The following is a 20,138-nucleotide window of genomic DNA, read 5'->3' as shown; positions in this document are numbered from 1 at the left end:
TACTACATGGGTTGGTCTTCCAACACATAATCATTACATATTGCCGTTTACCTCAGCTCATTGGCTATCTACCCAGCTGGTCATTGGGTTAAAATACAGTCAATCAACAAAACAGTGGTCATATCATTGGTGCACAATGATGTCATTACTTGTTGTCTTCAAATCGGTTTCTTTCAGTCAATACGTCTGCGAAATACGTCCCGTTGAAATAGTTGTTTTTTATGGGGCTCTATCCTCAGATAATCGCATCGTATTCTTTCGCAGTAAATCCTTTTTTAAATCTGACAACGCAGTTGGATTAGCAAGATTCTAGGCTTTCGAAACATGTGAGACACTTGTATTTTCATGAATGTTTAATATGACTATTTATGTAGAGATCAACGTATGTTGTCGAATTTCATCCCGCTAACGGGTTCTGTGCGCAGAGAGGTTAAATACCTACAGTTGACGTCGGAAGTTTACATACACTTAGATTGTAGTTTCAAAATGCCTGAAGGTACCATGTTCATCTGTACAAAGAATAGTACGCAAGTATAAACACCATGGGACCACGTAGCCGTCATACTGCTCAGGAAGGAGACGCGTTCTGTCTCCTAGAGATGAACGTACTTAGGTGTGAAAACCCAGAACAACAGCAAAGGCCCTTGTGAAGATGCTGGAGGAAACAGGTATAAAAGTATCTATACCCATAGTAAAACGAGTCCTATATCGACATAACCTGAAAGGCCGCTCAGCAAGGAAGAAGCCACTGCAAAAGAAACACCATAAAAATACTATTATTTTTCAATCTTCAACATCGAAATGCTACCGAATTTGTTTTACTGAAACTTTTTACATAGGATGGAGTAACTCATGATTCACTGAACAATATTTTGAAAGAGGAAGTACTTTAAAACCTCTTGGTGTTAGGGGGCAGTATTTTCATTTTTGGAAAAAAACGTTCTCGTTTTAAACGGGATATTTTGTCAGGAAAAGACGCTAGAATATGCATATAATTGACAGCTTTGGATAGAAAACACTAACGTTTCCAAAACTTTAAAGATATTGTCTGTGAGTATAACAGAACTGATGTTGCAGGCGAAAGCCTGAGAAAAATACAATCCGGAAGTGCCCCAGGTTTTGAAAGCGCTGCGTTCCAATGACTCCCTATTCAGCTGTGAATGTACCATCAACGAGCTTACGCTTTCTACATATTCCCCAAGGTGTCTACAGCATTGTGACATAGTTTTATGCATTTCTGTTGCAGAATAGCCATAGGCGGCCACATTGCGTAAGTGGTCACATGGTGGCTCCGAGAGAGATTCTCGCGTAAAATACAGAGGTAGCCATTATTCCAATCGGTCCTAGTGAAAAATAAATTGTCCCGACGGATATATTATCGAATAGATATTAGAAAAACACCTTGAGGATGGATTCTAAACAACGTTTGCCATGTTTCTGTCGATATTATGGAGCTAATTTGGAATATTTTTCGCCTTTGTGGTGACCGCAATTTCCGGGCAATTTCTCAGCCAAACGTGAAGAACAAACGGAGCTATTTCGCCTACAAAAATAATATTTTGGGAAAAAATTAACTTTGGCTGTCTACCTTGGAGTCTCGTGAACATCCGAATTTCATCAAAGGTAAACGATTAAATTTGATTGCTTTTCTGATTTCCGTGACAAGTTTGCCTGCTGCTAGCAAGGCATAATGCTATGCTAGGCTATGTTAAACTTACACAAATGCTTGTCTAGCGTTGGCTGTAAAGCATATTTTGAAAATCTGAGATGACAGGGTGATTAACAAAAGGGTTATGTCCGTTGCATTATGCTAATTAGTGTCAGATGAATGATAACGGTCCCATTCACGGGATGGGTGTCACTACAGGTTAAAACCTCTTTGGGATAGGGGGCAGCATTTTCACTTTTGGATACATAGCATGCCCAATTTCAACTTCCTGCTACTCATGCCAAGAATATAAGATATGCATATTATTAGTAGATTTGGATAGAAAACACTCTGAAGTTTCTAAAACAGTTTGAATCATGTCTGTGAGTATAACAGAACTTATGTAGCAGGCAAAACCCAGAGGACTAACCATTCAGAATTTCTTTTATTTGAGGTCATTGTCTATTCAATGAATTTTCATTGGGAAATTAGATTTTTAAGGCACTTGTTTGCAGTTTCTACCGCTTCCACTGGATGTCATCAGTCTTTGGAAATTGGTTGAGGTTATTCCTTTGTGTAATGAAGAAGTATGGCCATCTTGGATCAGGGTAACGTTATGTGTACTGTTTGAGAATTGCGCAAGACTAAAAAAGTAGCACTTTGTGATCCTCCTGTATTGAAAACAGATAGACCCGTTTTCAATTTGAATGATTATTAACGTTTTAAAATACCTAACGTTGTATTACAAAGGTAGTTTGAAATGTTTTGGCAATGTTTACACGTAACTTTTGAGATATTTTGTAGTGATGTTGCGCAAATTGGAAGCTGTTTCTTCCTGGATCAAACACACCAAATAAATTGACATTTTGGATATATATCGATGGAATGAATCAAACAAAAGGACCATTTGTGATGTTTATGGGACATATTGGAGTGCCAACAAAAGAAGCTCGTCAAAGGTAAGGCATGATTTATATTTTATTTCTGCATTTTGTGTGGTGCCTGCAGGGTTGAAATATGCTATTCTCTCTTTGTTTACTGTTGTGCTATCTTCAGATAATTGCTTCCTATGCTTTCGCCGAAAAGCATTTTTGAAATCTGACACATTGGCTGGATTCACAACAAGTGTATCTTTAATTTGGTATCTTACACGTGTGATTTAATGAAAGTTTGAATTTATAGTATTTTATTTTATTTTGGCCCACTGCATTATCCCTGGCAATTGGCCAAGTGGGACATTTTTGTCCCGCCTATCCCAGAGAGGTTTTAAGCATATGTTTTTGTTTCAGTCTCCTCCATCTCCACTAACCGAAGCTAATTGTATGGATTTTTTTTCTATTAAGTATGTAAAATTCTCATATGTTCAGAAAGACTCATGTGTAGGCCAAATTACATAAGAGGAACTTCTTGATGCAATTAAAGCCTTTAAGTCCAGTAAAACTCCAGGTCTGGATGGCATATCAGTGGAAGTATACCAAACTTTTTTTATTTACTCAGGGGACCATTATTAGCATGTTTTAACTTTGAAAAGGCTTTTGATAAATTACGACTGGAGTTTATATATAAATATATATTTCCATTTGGGAGAATCTTATAAAATGGATTCAAGTTATGTATAGTAACCCTAGGTGTAAAATTAAAAAATAATGGCTACATCTCAGAAAGTTTTAAACTGTCAAGAGGAGTAAAACAAGATTGTCCACTATGGTCATATCTATTCATTATATCGAACTGTTAGCTGTTAAAATTAGATCCAACAATAATATTAATGTATTATAAATCCCTGGCTTAAAAACAAAGGTGCCATTGTACATTGATGATTCATGTTTTCTTTTAAATCCACAATTAGAATCCCTCCACAGCCTCATAGAGGATCTAGATACTTTTCCTAACCTCTCCGGATTAAAACCAAATTATGATAAGTGTACTATATTATGTATAGGATCAATAAAAAAATCTACCTTTACATTACCCTGAAGTTTACCAATAAAATGGTCTGACATAGATGTGGACATGCTCGGTATACATAGACACAAAGGGTTGCAGTCTGTTTTCGAATGGGTGGCCAGTAATAAACTGGTCCTGAACATCTCTAAAATAAAGAGCATTGTACAAATCATTCCCTAAGTTCTAGACCTCAGCTGAATCTGGTAATGAATGGTGTGGCTGTTGAACAATTTGAGGAGATTAACTTGGTGTTACTTTAGATTGTAAACTGTCATGGTCAAAACATATAGATTCAATGGTTGTAAAGATGGGAGCGGTCTATCATCAATCCATGGAGCCTCAACAGGTGCATGTTTATCAATAATTGGAAGATGCAATAAATTCATCAAGGGCAGTGTCTGCATGCTCATTATTAATCACATGAGACAAGAAATATTTTTAACATCATCCACATGAGAGTCACAGCAAAATATTTTGCATGATCTTTTATACAATATTTTAGGACCAGTTTTGGAACTTTGGTTTTCCTAGATCACTGCTTCCACTGGGTACAGATACAGCTGTAGAACAAAGTTCTACAATATTAGTAAACATGTGATCAATACATGGACTCACTCTGTGTCCAATAATAGTGTTTAACATGATTTCTGAATGACTACCTCATCTCTATACCCCACACATAAAATTAGCTGTAAGGTCCCTCAGGCGAGCGGTGCATTTCAAACAGATTCAACCACAAACACCAGGTATGTTTTACAATGCCTCTCAAAGAAGGGCACCTATTGGTAGATGGGAAAAAGTAGTTGTTGTATTTGGCGCATGTGACTAATAACATTTTATTTGATTTGAAGCACAAAGTGATTTTATTATTCTGTGACACAAATAAAGTGGTCTTGTTTCAATTATATGAAATTCTGTAGTATTTTTTCATGTTGAGAGTCTTAAATCCGGCTGAGAATATCACAGTGAGATGACACCACAACTGTTGGATTTGCTAAACTGACGCCTGTTTACCAGGCTGGGCTCCATCACTCAGAGGTAGAGCAAATTTACTATTTTTCTGGGTAGGTCATAAAATGTGACACATCACTCATTGCAAATGTGGGGTCTGAAATCTGACAGTTCAAGTCAGCTCCACTGACAGAATGGTAACAGAGAGCGCACCAATTGGGTTTTCTGGCACTATAAGGCACAGGTCTCTACAAAGTTCACAGAGTGCTTTGTACACCAAAATGTCAGTTGGACCACTCAAAGCTCCCCTTATAAGAGACATAACATCTGAGAGGTAAAAAATAAAATATTTTGTCTGTTGGTGTGCCAAAGGCCAACCACAAAAATGATAACCTCTTGTTTTTAAAAACTTTTTGCACCCAGCTGCTGTACTGTAGTTGCACACTCTGTTTAAGAGTTACATTTAATTAGTTCCAGATGCTCAAGTTTAAAGCACACATTTGGGACATTCCCAAGTCAATGCATTAATAATCAAGAGTAGACTGTGCATCACACATTAATAAAGACTATCGCACATTGACTTCACAGACATGGAAATAGACTGTGATAAAATAAAACTTCCACTGTGGTCTCAGCCACCTGTTCTCCCTTCCCTGAGAAGCACTCTTCATGGCTGCTACTTCAGGAGAGTAGAAATCACTGGCCTTCATAATTGGCAGCCGCTCATCTCTCCTCTGTACCTCCCTCCTTTGATATTTAGACTGGAGCTAACCATTTGCACGTCTCCACTCTTGATTTCCCTGGATGCAATTGTAACACAAGTAAAGTGCATCCAATTTTTGTAGAATGGATTGTACATTATTCAATAGATTGTATGTTATTGCAATAATTTAATAAACAGAAATATGACGTTTTCCTATTTTGGTGAGTGTTTCTTCTATCTATGGCACCAGGGGGTAATGTCTGCACTTACCACCTTCGTTTCCTCCCACGATGGAGTAGAAGATGGTCTGGTTGATGGCGGCTGCCAGGATGCTGCCCACCGGTCTGCCTACTGGGGACAGCTCACTGACAGGAGCAAACCTGCAGACAGAAACAGAGACAGAGATGGAGCGGACATGACTAAATATCCCTGGACACTTTACCACTGAGAACTTCCACTGAGAAAAACAATTGTGAAAAAAAATGTTACAGTATGCTCCTTCCCACCACATTCAGCAGACACACTGTTGAATACTGCACATACACAACTTGCACTAAACAAAACCATATTCACACTTTTACAAGTTTCTACAATAGCAATTAGCACTTTATTTAAACTTGACAAGTTCCAGCGCACATTAAGTCTGTGTCTTCAAGTAAAAATGTTGACATCTTTTAAAAACACTTAAAATAAGGGCTGTGTTTTCGTGTAGGCTGTTGTTTTGATACCCATGTAAATCTCTCTTGGACAAGTTGACTTTAATCAATATATTTGCTGTATTTACCCTCCCAAAAGGAAATGATAATTAGCTGCTAATGTGGCTATCATAAAGAGCTACAAATGCCATGATGCTCTGGATGAAACTGCTGAATAGAGGCAAAGCTAAGAATCTCTGCCATCTCAGACCACCCTCGAAACCAAACAAGGGTGGTCTATGGTGATACTGTACACAGGGTGGGCTGAGAGTGGCTGAGGGGTGGGATTAAAGAGTTTATATTTGGCAATGTATTATTGTTATGTTATTTCTGTATATAAAAGTACCATGTATATAAAATATGTATGTATACAGTATGTAGCATAAAATATATGTTTCATCGGAAGACAGAGGGTGGTGGATGGGTTCATTAGAAATAAAATAAAACAATTCTGGATTAACCTTTTCATATGCGAGTTCCTAATATCTCTAACGGTGTGATGTCAGAATGCACTCACTGTTCCAAAATGTGATTGCTATGCAATAGTTAACCCCCGCTGCCCTCAAACCAAATTACTACAGGCTATGTTTCAACTTGTCAAATTCAAATTATTTTCTGCATTTTATTTTCTAACAACAGTTTGAATTGAGGTGTGTTCTCCCTCCTCATTCATTCATATAGAAGTAGCCCATTTCACTGCTGAGGACAATTTATGATTGAGGCTTTACTGATCCAAACACACTTCCTTTCTTTGTTGAGAGCCAAAGCAATTCACCAGTGTTTTCGCAGATCAAGTATGCAGACATTTGCGCAGTCTTGCACAAACTTTTCCCCCCTGGCATATTTTCTGGCTGGTCCAAGAATTGCCTTAATTGTTGTTTTCCTTTCAAATAATAACTTTGACTTGTGTGTGTTCCTATCAAAGTAAGTGCCTTATTTTCTGTACAGTTGTTGCTCAACTAAACATAGAATAAGGCTGTAATGTAACAAAACGTGGAAAAAGTCTGAATACTTTCCAAATGCACTGCAATCTAAAAGTGAATGTCAGGTGCCTTAGATGTGTATGTGTATATAAGAGGCAATAACATCTTTAGAGACGGAATATCAAGGGTCATTTTAATACAGTATGTACAGAAATCAAAACATTTCCAGTGAGACAACATAATGTAACTTCCTGTGTACTCATGCAAAGCATGGACATAACATGGTGGACATTAGGTTCTGACATTGAGCAACTTCCAGTATCACATCAGTAAGCAAGCAAGGGTGAATAAATTACAGTACCAATTCACAACTGGGCTCTTGCTGTCTAAGCCTTTCACACCCTTTTGCTATAATTACAGACCCTCCACTTTATGCTCACTTATGATTCAATCCGATTTAAGTGTGCTCTTTTTAGATTGTTTAACAGTGATACCTGAGACAGACTTGGCAAAGACCAACAGACTAAATGACAAGCCATTTAACTTGTTATGGCTGCAATCCCAATATCGGGATAAGTGTCATCAACAACCGCTGAATAGCATAGCGCTACATTCAATAAATATTACTACAAATATTTATATTCATGAAATCACAAGTGCAATATAGGAAAAACACAGCTTAGCCTTTTGTTAATCCACCTGTCGTGTCAGATTTTGAAATTATGCTTTTCACCGAAAGCAATCCAAGCGTTTGTGTAAATTTATCGATCGCACGACAAAACATTAAGTACACTTAGCATCAGGAAGCTTGGTCACGAAAATCAGAAAAGCAATCAAATTAATTGTTTACCTTTGATGATCTTCGGATGTTTCCACTCACGAGACTCCCAAATGTTCCGTTTGTTCCATAAAGATTATTTTTTTAAATACCTCCGTTTGTTTGTTGCGTTATGTTCAGAAATCCACAGGAAAGAGCGGTCACGACAACGCAGACGAAAATTCCAAATATTTTCCATAATGTCCACAGAAACACGTCAAACATTTTTTGTAATCAATCCTTTGGTTGTTTTTAAAATATATAATCGATAATATATCAACCGCAAATGTCTTTTACAGTAGGAGAGGGGAAAATAATGGCTGTCCAAACTCTGTTGTGCGAGCAAAACTCATGTGACCACTTGACGCGATGTTATCGTTCTGGCTCATTTTTCAAAATAAAAGCCTGAAACTATGTCTGAAGACTGGTGACACCTTGAGGAAGCGATAGGAAAAGGAATCTGGTTCATATCCCTTTAAATCCAGCAAAGGGAGGCTACGGAACATGGAGTTTTCAAAATAGAAGCCACTTCCTGTTTAGATTTTCCTCAGGGTTTCGCCTGCAATATCAGTTCTGTTATACTGACAGATAATATTTGGACAGATATGGTGGTGTTCTAACCTAAATATAGGTTGTGTTTTCGCTGTAAAACATTTTAAAAATCGGACAAGATGGGTAGATTAACAAGATGTTTATCTTTCATTTGCTGTATTGGACTTGTTCATGCAAAATATTTCAAAAAAAATATTTTAGGATTTCCCGCACTGCCTTTTCAGCCGAATGTTGGGGGGGGGGGGTTCCGTTAGACATGTTAACAAAGTCAGACCGCTGTGTTGATGGGCAGGTCTGTCTCACTGTCTTGTGTGTTCTGTGGTAGGATTGAATGAAGCGCATTCACCCCAGCTTTGTATTCTGCGTTAGTAGGCAAGTCAGCATTGTCGAAATCAAAACCCAACCCTCAAGTAAGTCATGACGAACTCGCTTACAAAACTCTGTTTTGGATGAGACTGACAAAATCATTATATTTACACTTTATTGTGAAATTTGACAATAGAATGTTCCTGACTAATATCGACACCACATAGGAGGTTTTCTATCAGAGAATTAGTTTATTGGCTTCTGTTGCGCTTCCAAACTGCAAAATGTTCTGTCCGCCCCATGGCACAATGTGTAGAATTGCATGAAATGTGTTTTTTTAACTGCAACATTTTCTCTACGTCCCATAGCAAAATGCGTAGAATTGCAGGAAATTCACTTTAAAACTTTTTATCTTTCCGCCACCAAGAGGGGGACCACTAAAATGTTTTAGTGTTAGTGTGTGTTGGTGTGCGTGCATGTGTGCATGTGTTTGTTTGTGTTACCTGTACTCCTCCTCAGTGAAGATGGGGATCCTGGAGGGCTGGAGAACAGTGATCTCCACCAGGGTCCGGTTCTCCTTCACTAGCTCTCCATCGTCAAAGGCTATCACAACCAACTGAGAACACACATAAGCACATGCATTACTAATTCGCCATCTATTCTGCATGTATGTAGGGCATGAAAACTAATAACAGGAGAGATTGGAAAGGGGACAAAAAGGTCTGGGAACCAAGCTTCAACCCACCCAGAGAGCGTGTATGAATCTATCGATCCAACATTCTTGAGAGAGAGAGAGAGACTTATTAGGAGCTAATATCACTCAGCACCTGCTCCTAGCGCTTACTGCTAAGGTTACCTCCACATACAATCAGATGACCTTCTGTGGGAGTGTGTGTATGAATTGTATCATTTCAGGAACTTCATATGCAGGTACATTGTGGTTTAGTTACAAGTGGAGTCTGTATAATAGCCTGAAGAATAAAAAGATGATGAAGGTGTTGCTAGGGGGCGATTCACCAAATGACTTTCGACCTGTGGCCCTAATGCCCCTTCTGGCCAAATGCATGGAAAGGGTTGTCAGTAAGCACCTTACCCTGTCCATAGAAGATCAACTGGACCTGTTACAGTTTGCCTACAAGGCACAGAGGGGGACTGAGGATGCTAACCTGACCTTGGTGAAAATGGTGGCTAGTCACCTCCAACATGCAAAATCCTATGCACAGATTTGATTTATTGATTTTAGTTCAGAATTCAATACAATGCAAATACACACACTGCTGAAACGACTACTGAGAGAGGTTTCCATCCACTTCAGAATGCCCATGGCCAAGAAGAACGTGTTCAAACATTCATTCGTTCTTTGTGCTGTTGGACTACTAATGCAACGTAAATTGTATCAGTATGTACTTATCTATCCAGTGCAGTTGGGACAGTGGTCAGTTATGAGTGAATGTATCAATGTCCTCTATGTTTTTAATGTATACAATATGTTGGACTGACTGGTTTAAATGTGTATGATGTGAGAATGTATGTGAATGTGATCCCTTTATTGTAAGGTGATGCCAAAGAAAACTGCCCATCCTGTATGGACAATCACATTTTATTCTATTATATTTTAGTCTATTCTAATCATGAAATTATGAAAAATATTAATAACAAAAAAAATCTGTTATAGCCAATCAGTTGTGTTGTGACAAGGCAGGGTTGGTATACAGAAGATAAAAGACCAAGTCCATATTATGGCAAGAACAGTTCAAATAAGCAAAGAGAAATGACAGTCCATCATTACTTTAAGACATGAAGGTCAGTCAATCCGGAAAATGTCAAGAACTTTGAAGGTTTCTTCAAGTGCAGTCACAAAAACCATCAAGTGCTATAATGAAAATGCCTATCATGAAAAGGATAAGTTCATGAGTGCCCAGAGTGCCCAGAGTAAACTGCCTGCTACTCAGGCCCAAAAGCTAGAATATGCATATAATTAGTAGATGTGGATAGAAAACACTCTGAAGTTTTTAAAACTGTTTGAATTATGTCTGTGAGTATAACAGAACTCATATGGCAGGCAAAAACCTGAGAAACAAATCCAACCAGTGGGAAATCTGAGGTTTGTAGGTTTTCAAGTCTTTGCCTAACCAATATACAGTGTCTATGGGGTCATATTGCACTTTCTAAGGCTTCCACTAGATGTCAACAATCTTTAGAACCTTGTTTCAGGCTTCTACTGTGAAGGGGGAGAGAATAAGAGCGGTTTGAGTCAGAGGTCTAGCAGAATGTCATGTCAGGTGCGCGGCCGTGAGATTTAGCTGCATTCCTTTTAATTTCTAAAGACAAAGGAATTGTCCGGTTGAAACATTATTGAAGATTTATGTTAAAAACATTCTAAAGATTGATTCTATACATCGTTTGACATGTTTCTACAAACTGTAATATAACTTTTTTGACTTTTCATCTGGACTAATTGCTCGCGCACTGTGCATTTGGATTACTGGGCTAAACGCGCAAACAAAAAGGAGGTATTTGGACATAAATGATGGACTTTATCGAACAAAACAAAAATTTATTGTGGAACTGGGTTTCCTGGGAGTGCATTCCGATGAAGATCATCAAAGGTAAGTGAATATTTATAACGCTATTTCTGAGTTTTGTGACAACCTTTCTTTCTTTGGAAAATGGCTGTATGTTTTTCTGTGACTTGGCACTGACCTAACATAATCGCAAGGTGTGCTTTCGCCGTAAAGCCTTTTTGAAATCATACACCGTGGCTGGATTAACGAGATGTTTATCTTTAAAATGGTGTATAGTACTTGTATGTTTGAGGAATTTGAATTATGACATTTCTGTTGGCTACGTGGGACGCTAGCATCCCACATATCCCAGAGAAGTTTTAACAGCCTCAGAAATTGCAGCCCAAATAAATGCTTCAGAGAGTTCAAGTAACAGACACATCTCAACATCAACTGTTCAGTGGAGACCGCGTGAATCAGGTCATCATGGCTGAATTGATGCAAAGAAACCACTACGAAAGTACACCAATAATAAGAATAGACTTTCTTGGGCCAAGAAACACGAGCAAGGGACTATAACCAAAGAAAATGATCTCGGGAGGTAATGCGATTGGCTTTTGATGGTGAGATATTCCAACAAAAGGATTCCTGTACATTAGCACAATCACTGTGTTTTATTAATCATGTGACATCCCCTCCATCTCTTTGTTTCCCGGAGAGGCCTTTGTTCCTCTCTGCGCAATGAATGGAGAACCCACTGGTTGTATGGACAGGGACAATATATCCGGAGAGAGACAGAATTACGTAAAACAGAGTATGTTACAGTCCTTTATCTCTGGAAGGAGATCCTCGTCCTGAGTTTATCAATTTTATTGCCCAAGGACTGAACATTAGTGAGTAATATTCTCTGATGCGGTAGGTGGAATGCATGCCTCCTGAGTCTAACTAAGATCCCACTCCTGCTCCCTCTTCTCCAGCGGTGACGTTTTGTAAAATCACCTGGGATGAATGGGGCTAGCTTGGGGAGTCCAAACAAAGGATCTAGGTATGGGGAGTCGAATTTCTGGTGAGTGACCTCCAATTTAATATCCCAAAGTTATTTTTGGCTGTAGCTAATAGTACTAGAAACGTGTGAGCAAATAATGTAAGAAATAACATCAAAATAAACTAAATCATATGTTGGTTAGGAGCTAGAAACAGGGAAACCGTGTCTGTCGACGCATCATCATCACCACCTACCTTGAAGGTGACACTGGGTTGTTCGTTGAGGTTGACCTTGGTGATTATCCTCCCAGACTCCTCCTCGACATCAAAGATGCTACCGCTGTAAGGTGATTGGTCATCTTCCACTCTGTAACGCACCAGACTGGCCGGAGTACCCTGGGCCAGAAACACAGGACCAAGACAGACATGTTAGATGAGTGAACTCCTCTATTTTAACATTTTATATTGTATATTTCCATAGGGGACATAATTGATCGACTGATATATTATTTTTTATTACACACAGGAGTAGGTCAGAGTAGGCACAAAGAGGCAACCATTTCAAAAGCAGCTTGGAAAGCAAACGTATTCCCAATTCACCTAACCGGGTCGTGCACCTACAGCACTTTCATAAACTATTCATACCCCGTGACTTATTCCACATTGTGTTGAATTACAACTTGAAATCATTATGGACAAAATAAATACAAATCTACAAATCTATACACAATACTCCATAATGAAAAAGTGAAAACATGTTTTTTTTGCACATTTATTTAAAATACAATACAGAAATATCTCATTTACATAAGTATTCATACACCTGAGTCAATACATTTTAGAATCTCCTTTTGAGAAAATTACATCTGTGGGTGTTTCTGGGTCAGTCTCTAAGAGCTTTGCACACCTAGATTGTACAATATTTGCCCATGATTCATTTCAAAGTTCTGTCAAATTGGTTGTTCATCATTGCTAGACAACCATTTTCAGGTCTTGCCAAAAGAATTTCAAGCAGATTTAAGTCAAAACTGTGACTTGGCCACTCAGGAACATTCACTTTCATCTTGGTAAGCAACTCCAGGGTAGATTTGGCCTTGTGTTTTAGGTTATTGTCCTGCTGAAAGGTGAATTTATCTCCCAGTGACTAATGGAATGCAGACTGAACCATGTTTTCCTCCACGATATTGCCTGCATCTCCAATCGGTTTCTTTTTATCCTGAAAAACTCCACAGTCCTTAATGATTAAAAGCATACCGATAACATGATGAAGCTACCACTATACTTGACAATATGGGAGAATGGTACTCAATAATGTGTTGTATTGGAATTGCCCAAGGGATAACACTTTGTATTCGTGACAAAAGTTAATTGCTTTGCTACATTTTTGCAGTATTACTTTAGTGCCTTATTGAAAACAGGAGGCTTCCTTCTTTTCATTCTGTCAATTAGGTTAGTATTGTGGAGTAACTACAATGTTGTTGATCCGTCCTCAGTTTTCTCCTATCACAGTCATTAACCTGTCTTGGGTAGGGGGCAGTATTTTCACATCCGGATGAAAAGCGGGCCCAAAGTAAACTACCTGTTAATTAGGCCCAGAAGCCCAGGATTTGCATATAATTGGTCGATTTGGATTGAAAACACTCTAACATTTCTAAAACTGTTACTATTATGTCTGTGAGTATAACAGAACTGATATGGCAGGTCGAAACTCCGAGGACAGTCCCCCCCCCCCCTGAGCAATACATACAGTATATTTTCTACAGTAAAAAAGAGGTGACACAAAGGTGTGGGAGTGCGGGAGTGGGAGTGCAAAAGGGACTAGAAAACAGACAAACAGACAGACAGACAGACAATACACATGCACAGAAAGGGAGAGATACACTGTATAACCAAAAGTATGTGGATAGCTGCTCATCGAATATCTCATTCCAAAATCATGGGCATTAGCCATTTCACAATGTTCCAAACATCTCTTATGGTCGCCCCAGCGTGAGTTGTTTTATGCACGTCATGTCAGAATGCACTCACTGTTCCAAAATGTGATTATTATGCAACAGGACAGTCAACACGTGCTGCCTACTAATTATCTATAGGCTGTTTCAACTTGTCAATTTCTAATTATCTTCTAACAAGTTGTATTTTCTAACAGCAGTTTGAATTGAGGTGTGTTCCGCCTCCTCATTAATTCACATAGAAGTAGCCCATTTCAGCGATGCTGACCATTTCTGTTTGAGGCTTTACTGAACCTTCTTGGAGGAGAGCCCACCGAACTTCACTCATGTTTGCGTAGATCAAGTATGCATATATTTGCGCAGTCTTGCAAGAATTCGAACATTTTCTTACTGGTGGTCGCTTTGCCTTTCTTGTTGTTTTCCTTACAAATAATAACTTTGGACATGTGTGAGTTCCTATCAAAGTAAGTGCCTTATTTTCTGTACAGTGTTTGCTCAACTAAACATAGAATAAGTTTCTATATTTTCTGTGTACCGTGTTGTCGATTCTACTGTAGGTGCATATAGTATGTATGTATGTATGTATGTATGGAGCATAATGTATTTACAGTTTTATTCACATGTTTTCAAGTACTGGTGACATAATGCATTCCGATTATTGCGTATTTTGTAACGGACACCTATGATGTGTGTAAAATACTTTTTTGAAGGTTGTACTGATTATAATGAGCTAAGCTATTTGCCAGCTATGTGTGGCGCCATGTTTGTTGACATCATACAATGCATTGTGGGTGTCACGTAAACATCTGTCAGATCAAAGATGTTATAATGAGGTGAAATAATGGTTCCCTCATCTTTCAGGTAAACTTTCAGAAGCGAATGAAGGGAAGTGGATGATCGTAGACGACACACCCCCTTCAACATGCATATTATTAACAGACCAAACTAATCTTGTCTGCTCTTATCTTTGGTTGTTGCGAAGAAGAAGAAAAATTCTGGGCGTGCACAAACTACCCATCCTCGGGTTACTTTTGATTTCTAGAAAGTGTTTTACTCAATAATTTTGATCAATGGTGATGTGATTAATTTTAAATAGTACGTTTCTGTCAGTCGAAAGTTATACAAACAGCTTGTGACAGCTTGTGTTAAGTCAATCTTTCCACTAAGACAAATGTAGCCTACATTTTCCGGTTTGGATGATTGTGTTATGCTGTATCTACTTCTGTGAATGTCTGAACAAAGGCCACTCTTCTGGGAAGGCTTTCCACTAGTAGTTGGAAAATTGCTGGGACTTGCTTCCATTCAGCCACAAGAGCATTAGTGAGGTCGGGCACTCATGTTGAGCGATTAGGCCTGGCATCGCAGTCTGCGTTCCAAGTCAGCCCAAAGCTTTTTGATGGGGTTGAGGTCAGGGCTCTGTGAAGGCCATTCAAGTTCTTCTAAAACCGATCTCGACAAACCATATCTGTATGGACCTCACTTTGTGCACGGGGACATTGTGATGCCGAAACAGGAAAGGGCCTTCCCCAAACTGTTGCCTCAAAGTTGAAAGCACAGAATCGTCATGAATGTCATTGTATGCTGTAGCGTTAAGCTTTGCCTTCACTGGAACTAAGAGGCCTAGCCCGAACCATGAAAAACAGCCCCAGATCATTATTCCTTCTCCACCAAACTTTACAGTCTGCCGGACTGCCCGATTGTGAAGTGTGATTCATCACTCCAGAGAATGCATTTCCACTGCTCAGAGTCCAATGGCGTTGAGTTTTACACTTCCAACGCTTGGCATTGTGCATGGAGATCTTAGGTTTGTGTGCAGCTGCTCGGCCATGGAAACCCATTTCATGAAGCTCCTGAGGAACAGTTCTTCCAAAATTTTAAGTTGATAAAACTCAAATGTGGACCCCTACACGGTCACAGTGACTCTATCAGTTTGTGTAATGACTACAACATCACTTTAAGCAACTGTATTCAGATAAATTAAGTGCAAAGGTTTTGAGTAATGAGAGAACATAGGCCCCCTACCCTGGTGGGAACACAACCAGCTGGAGGTCCTTTCATTCCAATCTCCTTTCATTACAATGTCCTTTTCAAAAGACCCCCTGGGAGGGTATAACGAGCTGCCAGATTCGAGAAGTGTCAGATGAGGATTGTTAGGGAAAGCTGTATTGTTTTTGATGGACACAATTCACAGAAGAGTCCAATATAATGATGCAGACTATAAAAAAATGACATATCACTCAATTATATAAAAATCCTTGTCAGATGACTGCCAGGGAGAGAGAGAAAGAGATGGGGAAAGGGGCAGAAACAAGTGAGAAAAAGGAGAGACACTCACTTGCAAGAAAGTGAGGAAGAGATGTGCACACAGAAGCCCCAAATGTCTCTGTTTTTATTACATATTACTAATACATTTTCTGGCTAGCCATACCACACTGCATTCCACTGCTGACTTGCTGCAAAAGGTATTGTTATTTGTACTTCTATCCTCGACCCTGCGACTTTTGCCCAGCTCAAAGCTAACTAGCTCTACACAGAAAACATGCTACAGTAACCATTCAAGCTAACATGGACTAAACACTTTGAGAACCTCAGGACTTTTAGGTTCATGTAACAATGCTATGCATTCGATATAATTCAAAACAACTCCAGTCTCAAAAGAACAGAGAGAGGGTGTGAGAGCATTTAAGGTAGAATGCTGACTCACCTGTGGGGTTATTAAATAAATATTTAGGTGATTACACTACCAATAAACAAACCTTAATTTTGCATCGAATTGATGACGCTGAACTACATTTTTCCGGGGACAAAATAACTTTTTTTTCTTTAGCATTTATTTGATTCAGAATGTATTTTCTTTTTTGTATTGTCCTTGTTGTCCTATTGACAGAGCGAACGGGAAGCAGTAAAAATCTGTGGTGTATGGTGTGCTGAATCACAAAAACCTAATCTGATTTCCCCTGCCTCTGTGCAGCCTCGCCTGTGATAGGGGAAATCATTTCTAAGCACAAACAGGGTGTCAAAATGTTGGTGCCATATGGTGTAATTTAATTCACAAATAAATTGGTTATACCAGCAAGGCTGTGTGGAACTGCTCAGCCATGTCAAAGCCAATGAAGACAGATACAAATAGACAGAAGGGTGAGACTGAAACGGTACTTAACAGAAGTAATCATCACATTATAATAACTGTGACAGAGGGAACAGAACAGATAAAACACAATCAGGTAGCTATTTTTACAAAGTGAACATTGGTTCTTGCTGGTAGTGCTGTATTTCACAACGCTGTGTAATAAACAATCATTTGTGTCATCAGCTATGATGCCATGAGCTGTGAAAATCATTATCCTCTTTAAGACCAATACATATGAATCTTAGTCTGAATCCTTGGTCACTGAGCAGTCAGTGATACTCACAGGAGGGTCTTGGTCCTCAGCGAACACAGTGGTGATGACTGTTCCCTTCTCTGCATTGGGGGCCACCAGGCCCTTGTACAGGGCTTGGCTAAACACTGGCGAGAAATCATTCATATCCTGTCAATAAAAAGAAAAGGAATAGATGCATAAAGTATTGTAAGCGATTATAAATGTATAATATTCACTTTTTCTATCCCCAATGCTTTGGAGGTAAAGGAAAGAAAGTCTGGGTCAGAGCATGAATCATCACATGATTCAGTTTCATTGTATCCATTGTCAGACTCAGAATGTATCAATCAGTCTGCAAGTGATAGCAAACATCACTGTCTTGCAAAGACGAATCTGACTAGAAATACTGAGGGGGATGCTGAAGCTCAATGATGGATTATGCATGGCTTTGTCAGGGTCAAACTGAATCTGCTGGAGACGTGTTTTATCCTCTGCAATTGGAACTGCGATCTGCATGTCTATCTGACAAAGTTCAGTGGAAGCATTATTATGTGACTTTAATAAATGGCTCACAATACTTTATTTCAAATAATGTAATTGTTGAGGAAATGTGTCTGGCCCCAGACGTTGCTCTAGGACAGTGTATTCATATCTGATAATGAACTCATTAGTACACTGTAGTGAACATCAACTTGAACATCTTGAAGAATAATCTGGCCTAATTCACAATGTACTCTTATAATCTCCACCCGGCACAACCAGAAGAAAACTGGCCAGCGCTCAGAGCTTGGTTCCTCTCTAGGTTTCTTCATAGGTTCCTGCCTTTCTAGGAAGTTTTTCTTCGTTTTTTTTGCTTCATCATCATATTGCTCTTTGAGGATTTAGGCAGGGTATCTGTATAGCACTTTGTGACAACTGCTAATGTAAAAATGGCTTTATAAAATGCATTTGATTGATTGATACTGTATGTTCCTAGGGCTTTGGTCGTCATTCAATTTTGTCAGTCTTCATGCAAAAGACTGCTGCTCTCATGTTAATTGACCGATAATTAACTTAAACATGTTTAGCATCTCCAGGCTCCACTCATACAAGCAGCATACAAGCCTCTGATGCGTGCCTTTGGAACATCTACAGTACATTTAAAAAGTATAATGAATCAATTGAATATACACCATCACAATGAATCCATGATTAATTTTAGGCAGGTCTAAAAAAACATTATGAGATGAAGAACCTTTATTTCAGATGAACAGAATATGAGTTGTCCTACTATATGTTTTCTGGCTATGCTCCATGCCATAGGCTGTAGGCTTATTCATTTGGCAGACAAGATATGCTTATAAGTACCATGACATTATTTTATATTATATGATTTTATAGTAAGAATAATATAATTAAAATTAGCTGAATAAAATACAATGGATATTTTTCCCATTCCCGGAGCGAGAGTGTCTATGTTGAGTGTAAAAGTGATCATTTGAAACAGGTCCTACAGTATGTACTAGATTGTGATTTATTTGGTGAGTTGTGATTTGGGAAAGTCACCAAAAAAAGCTTGTGCTCTGTTCCTTGCTGCAGGCTGCACTTTTTTATTTAACTAGGCAGTTAAGAACAAATTCTTATTTTGAATGACGGTCTAGGAACAGTGGGTTAACAGCCTGTTCAGGGACATAATGATAGATTTGTACCTTGTCAGCTCTGGGATTTGAACTTGCAACCTTTTGTTTATTAGTCCAATGCTCTAACCACTAGGCTACGCTGCCGCCCCACATGCTGTTCTCTCATCAAGTGATCATATTTTCACCCATCAGGCTATTCTCAATTTAATCTGGTCTTCCCTAATTTTTGAAATTAGTTTCGATTTAGAATGGCCCATTATCAAATGGGCAATAACAGAGGCAAGACAAAAAAGACATGTCATCCATATGCACTGGAATAGCGAATGGAGGCCACTTTCCCGCCTGTACATTTTTCACTCATGTTGGGTAGGCTACTCCGGTAATTGTGAGTGCCACAGGAGATTCCGCCCAAACTCTGCATGCTATGGGATAAATTTGGGAAACCTAGTAAAATCTATTCGGGAACATCAGGAACATCGATAGTAACATGTTTTCACAACAAAATATATTTAATTAAACTGTTGACAACCCCTCTCTCTGCGCGCTGGAGATAGGAATGAAGGAGAGAGAGTAGGAGATGGAAGCTCGCAGTGGTGAGATATTCTGTAGCTAAAGGTAATGTGTCAGTCTATTAATTAGGAAAATACAAATAAATTACTAGTCTATTCTAAATCTAAACCAAGCACTATAACTTTAGGACAAAACGGAATTAGTTTCATTTAGACTAGACCAATTATGTACCAAAGATATCTTAAATCAGTTTTATTTTTTTTAAATTCTGCCATGTGTAATATGTGGTTGGCTATGTATTGTATAACGGCACAATCATTATTTTAATAATTATGTTTTTTTCCCAAGCTTGGCCTCATATATAGGCCTATGCTTATGCATTAGCTCTAATATGCATATGGGTGTTTATAATTAATCATCACTTTAGAAAGCGCTGTCCATTTCGTTGCATTAGACTTTGAAACAACATCCTCAACTAATATGTTGTGAACATGGCATCTCTCTCTATATATATATATATATATAGCCTAGTTGCGGGATGGAGGCCAAACACTGACACCATAATATACAATCAAGATCTTCAGCAGCAGCAATAGAACAAAACATTTATTCATATGATGTAATGTCATTTCTGATAGTATGGTTGAAGGGGGTCGGTGCTGAAC

At 38.7% G+C, this 20,138-nt stretch overlaps 1 protein-coding gene across 2 annotated transcripts in view; it reads right to left on the bottom strand.

Annotated features, from left to right (window-relative positions):
- Positions 1-20,138, bottom strand: part of LOC112254505 (protocadherin-15) — a 222,762-nt gene that overhangs the window by 47,295 nt on the left and 155,329 nt on the right. For both annotated transcript variants that reach the window (XM_024427170.2, XM_024427178.2), the window contains 4 exons: positions 17,396-17,512; positions 12,286-12,426; positions 9,046-9,158; positions 5,520-5,629 (listed from right to left, as the gene is read on the bottom strand). In XM_024427170.2, the coding sequence (XP_024282938.1) occupies positions 5,520-5,629; positions 9,046-9,158; positions 12,286-12,426; positions 17,396-17,512 (481 nt within the window). The remainder of the gene's footprint in view (positions 1-5,519; positions 5,630-9,045; positions 9,159-12,285; positions 12,427-17,395; positions 17,513-20,138) is intronic.

The sequence above is a fragment of the Oncorhynchus tshawytscha genome, linkage group LG01 (assembly GCF_018296145.1).
Source record: "Oncorhynchus tshawytscha isolate Ot180627B linkage group LG01, Otsh_v2.0, whole genome shotgun sequence".
In the NCBI taxonomy this organism is placed as follows: domain Eukaryota; kingdom Metazoa; phylum Chordata; class Actinopteri; order Salmoniformes; family Salmonidae; genus Oncorhynchus; species Oncorhynchus tshawytscha.
Note: the sequence above shows the minus strand (reverse complement) of the source record. Positions and strands in the feature narration are given on the sequence as shown.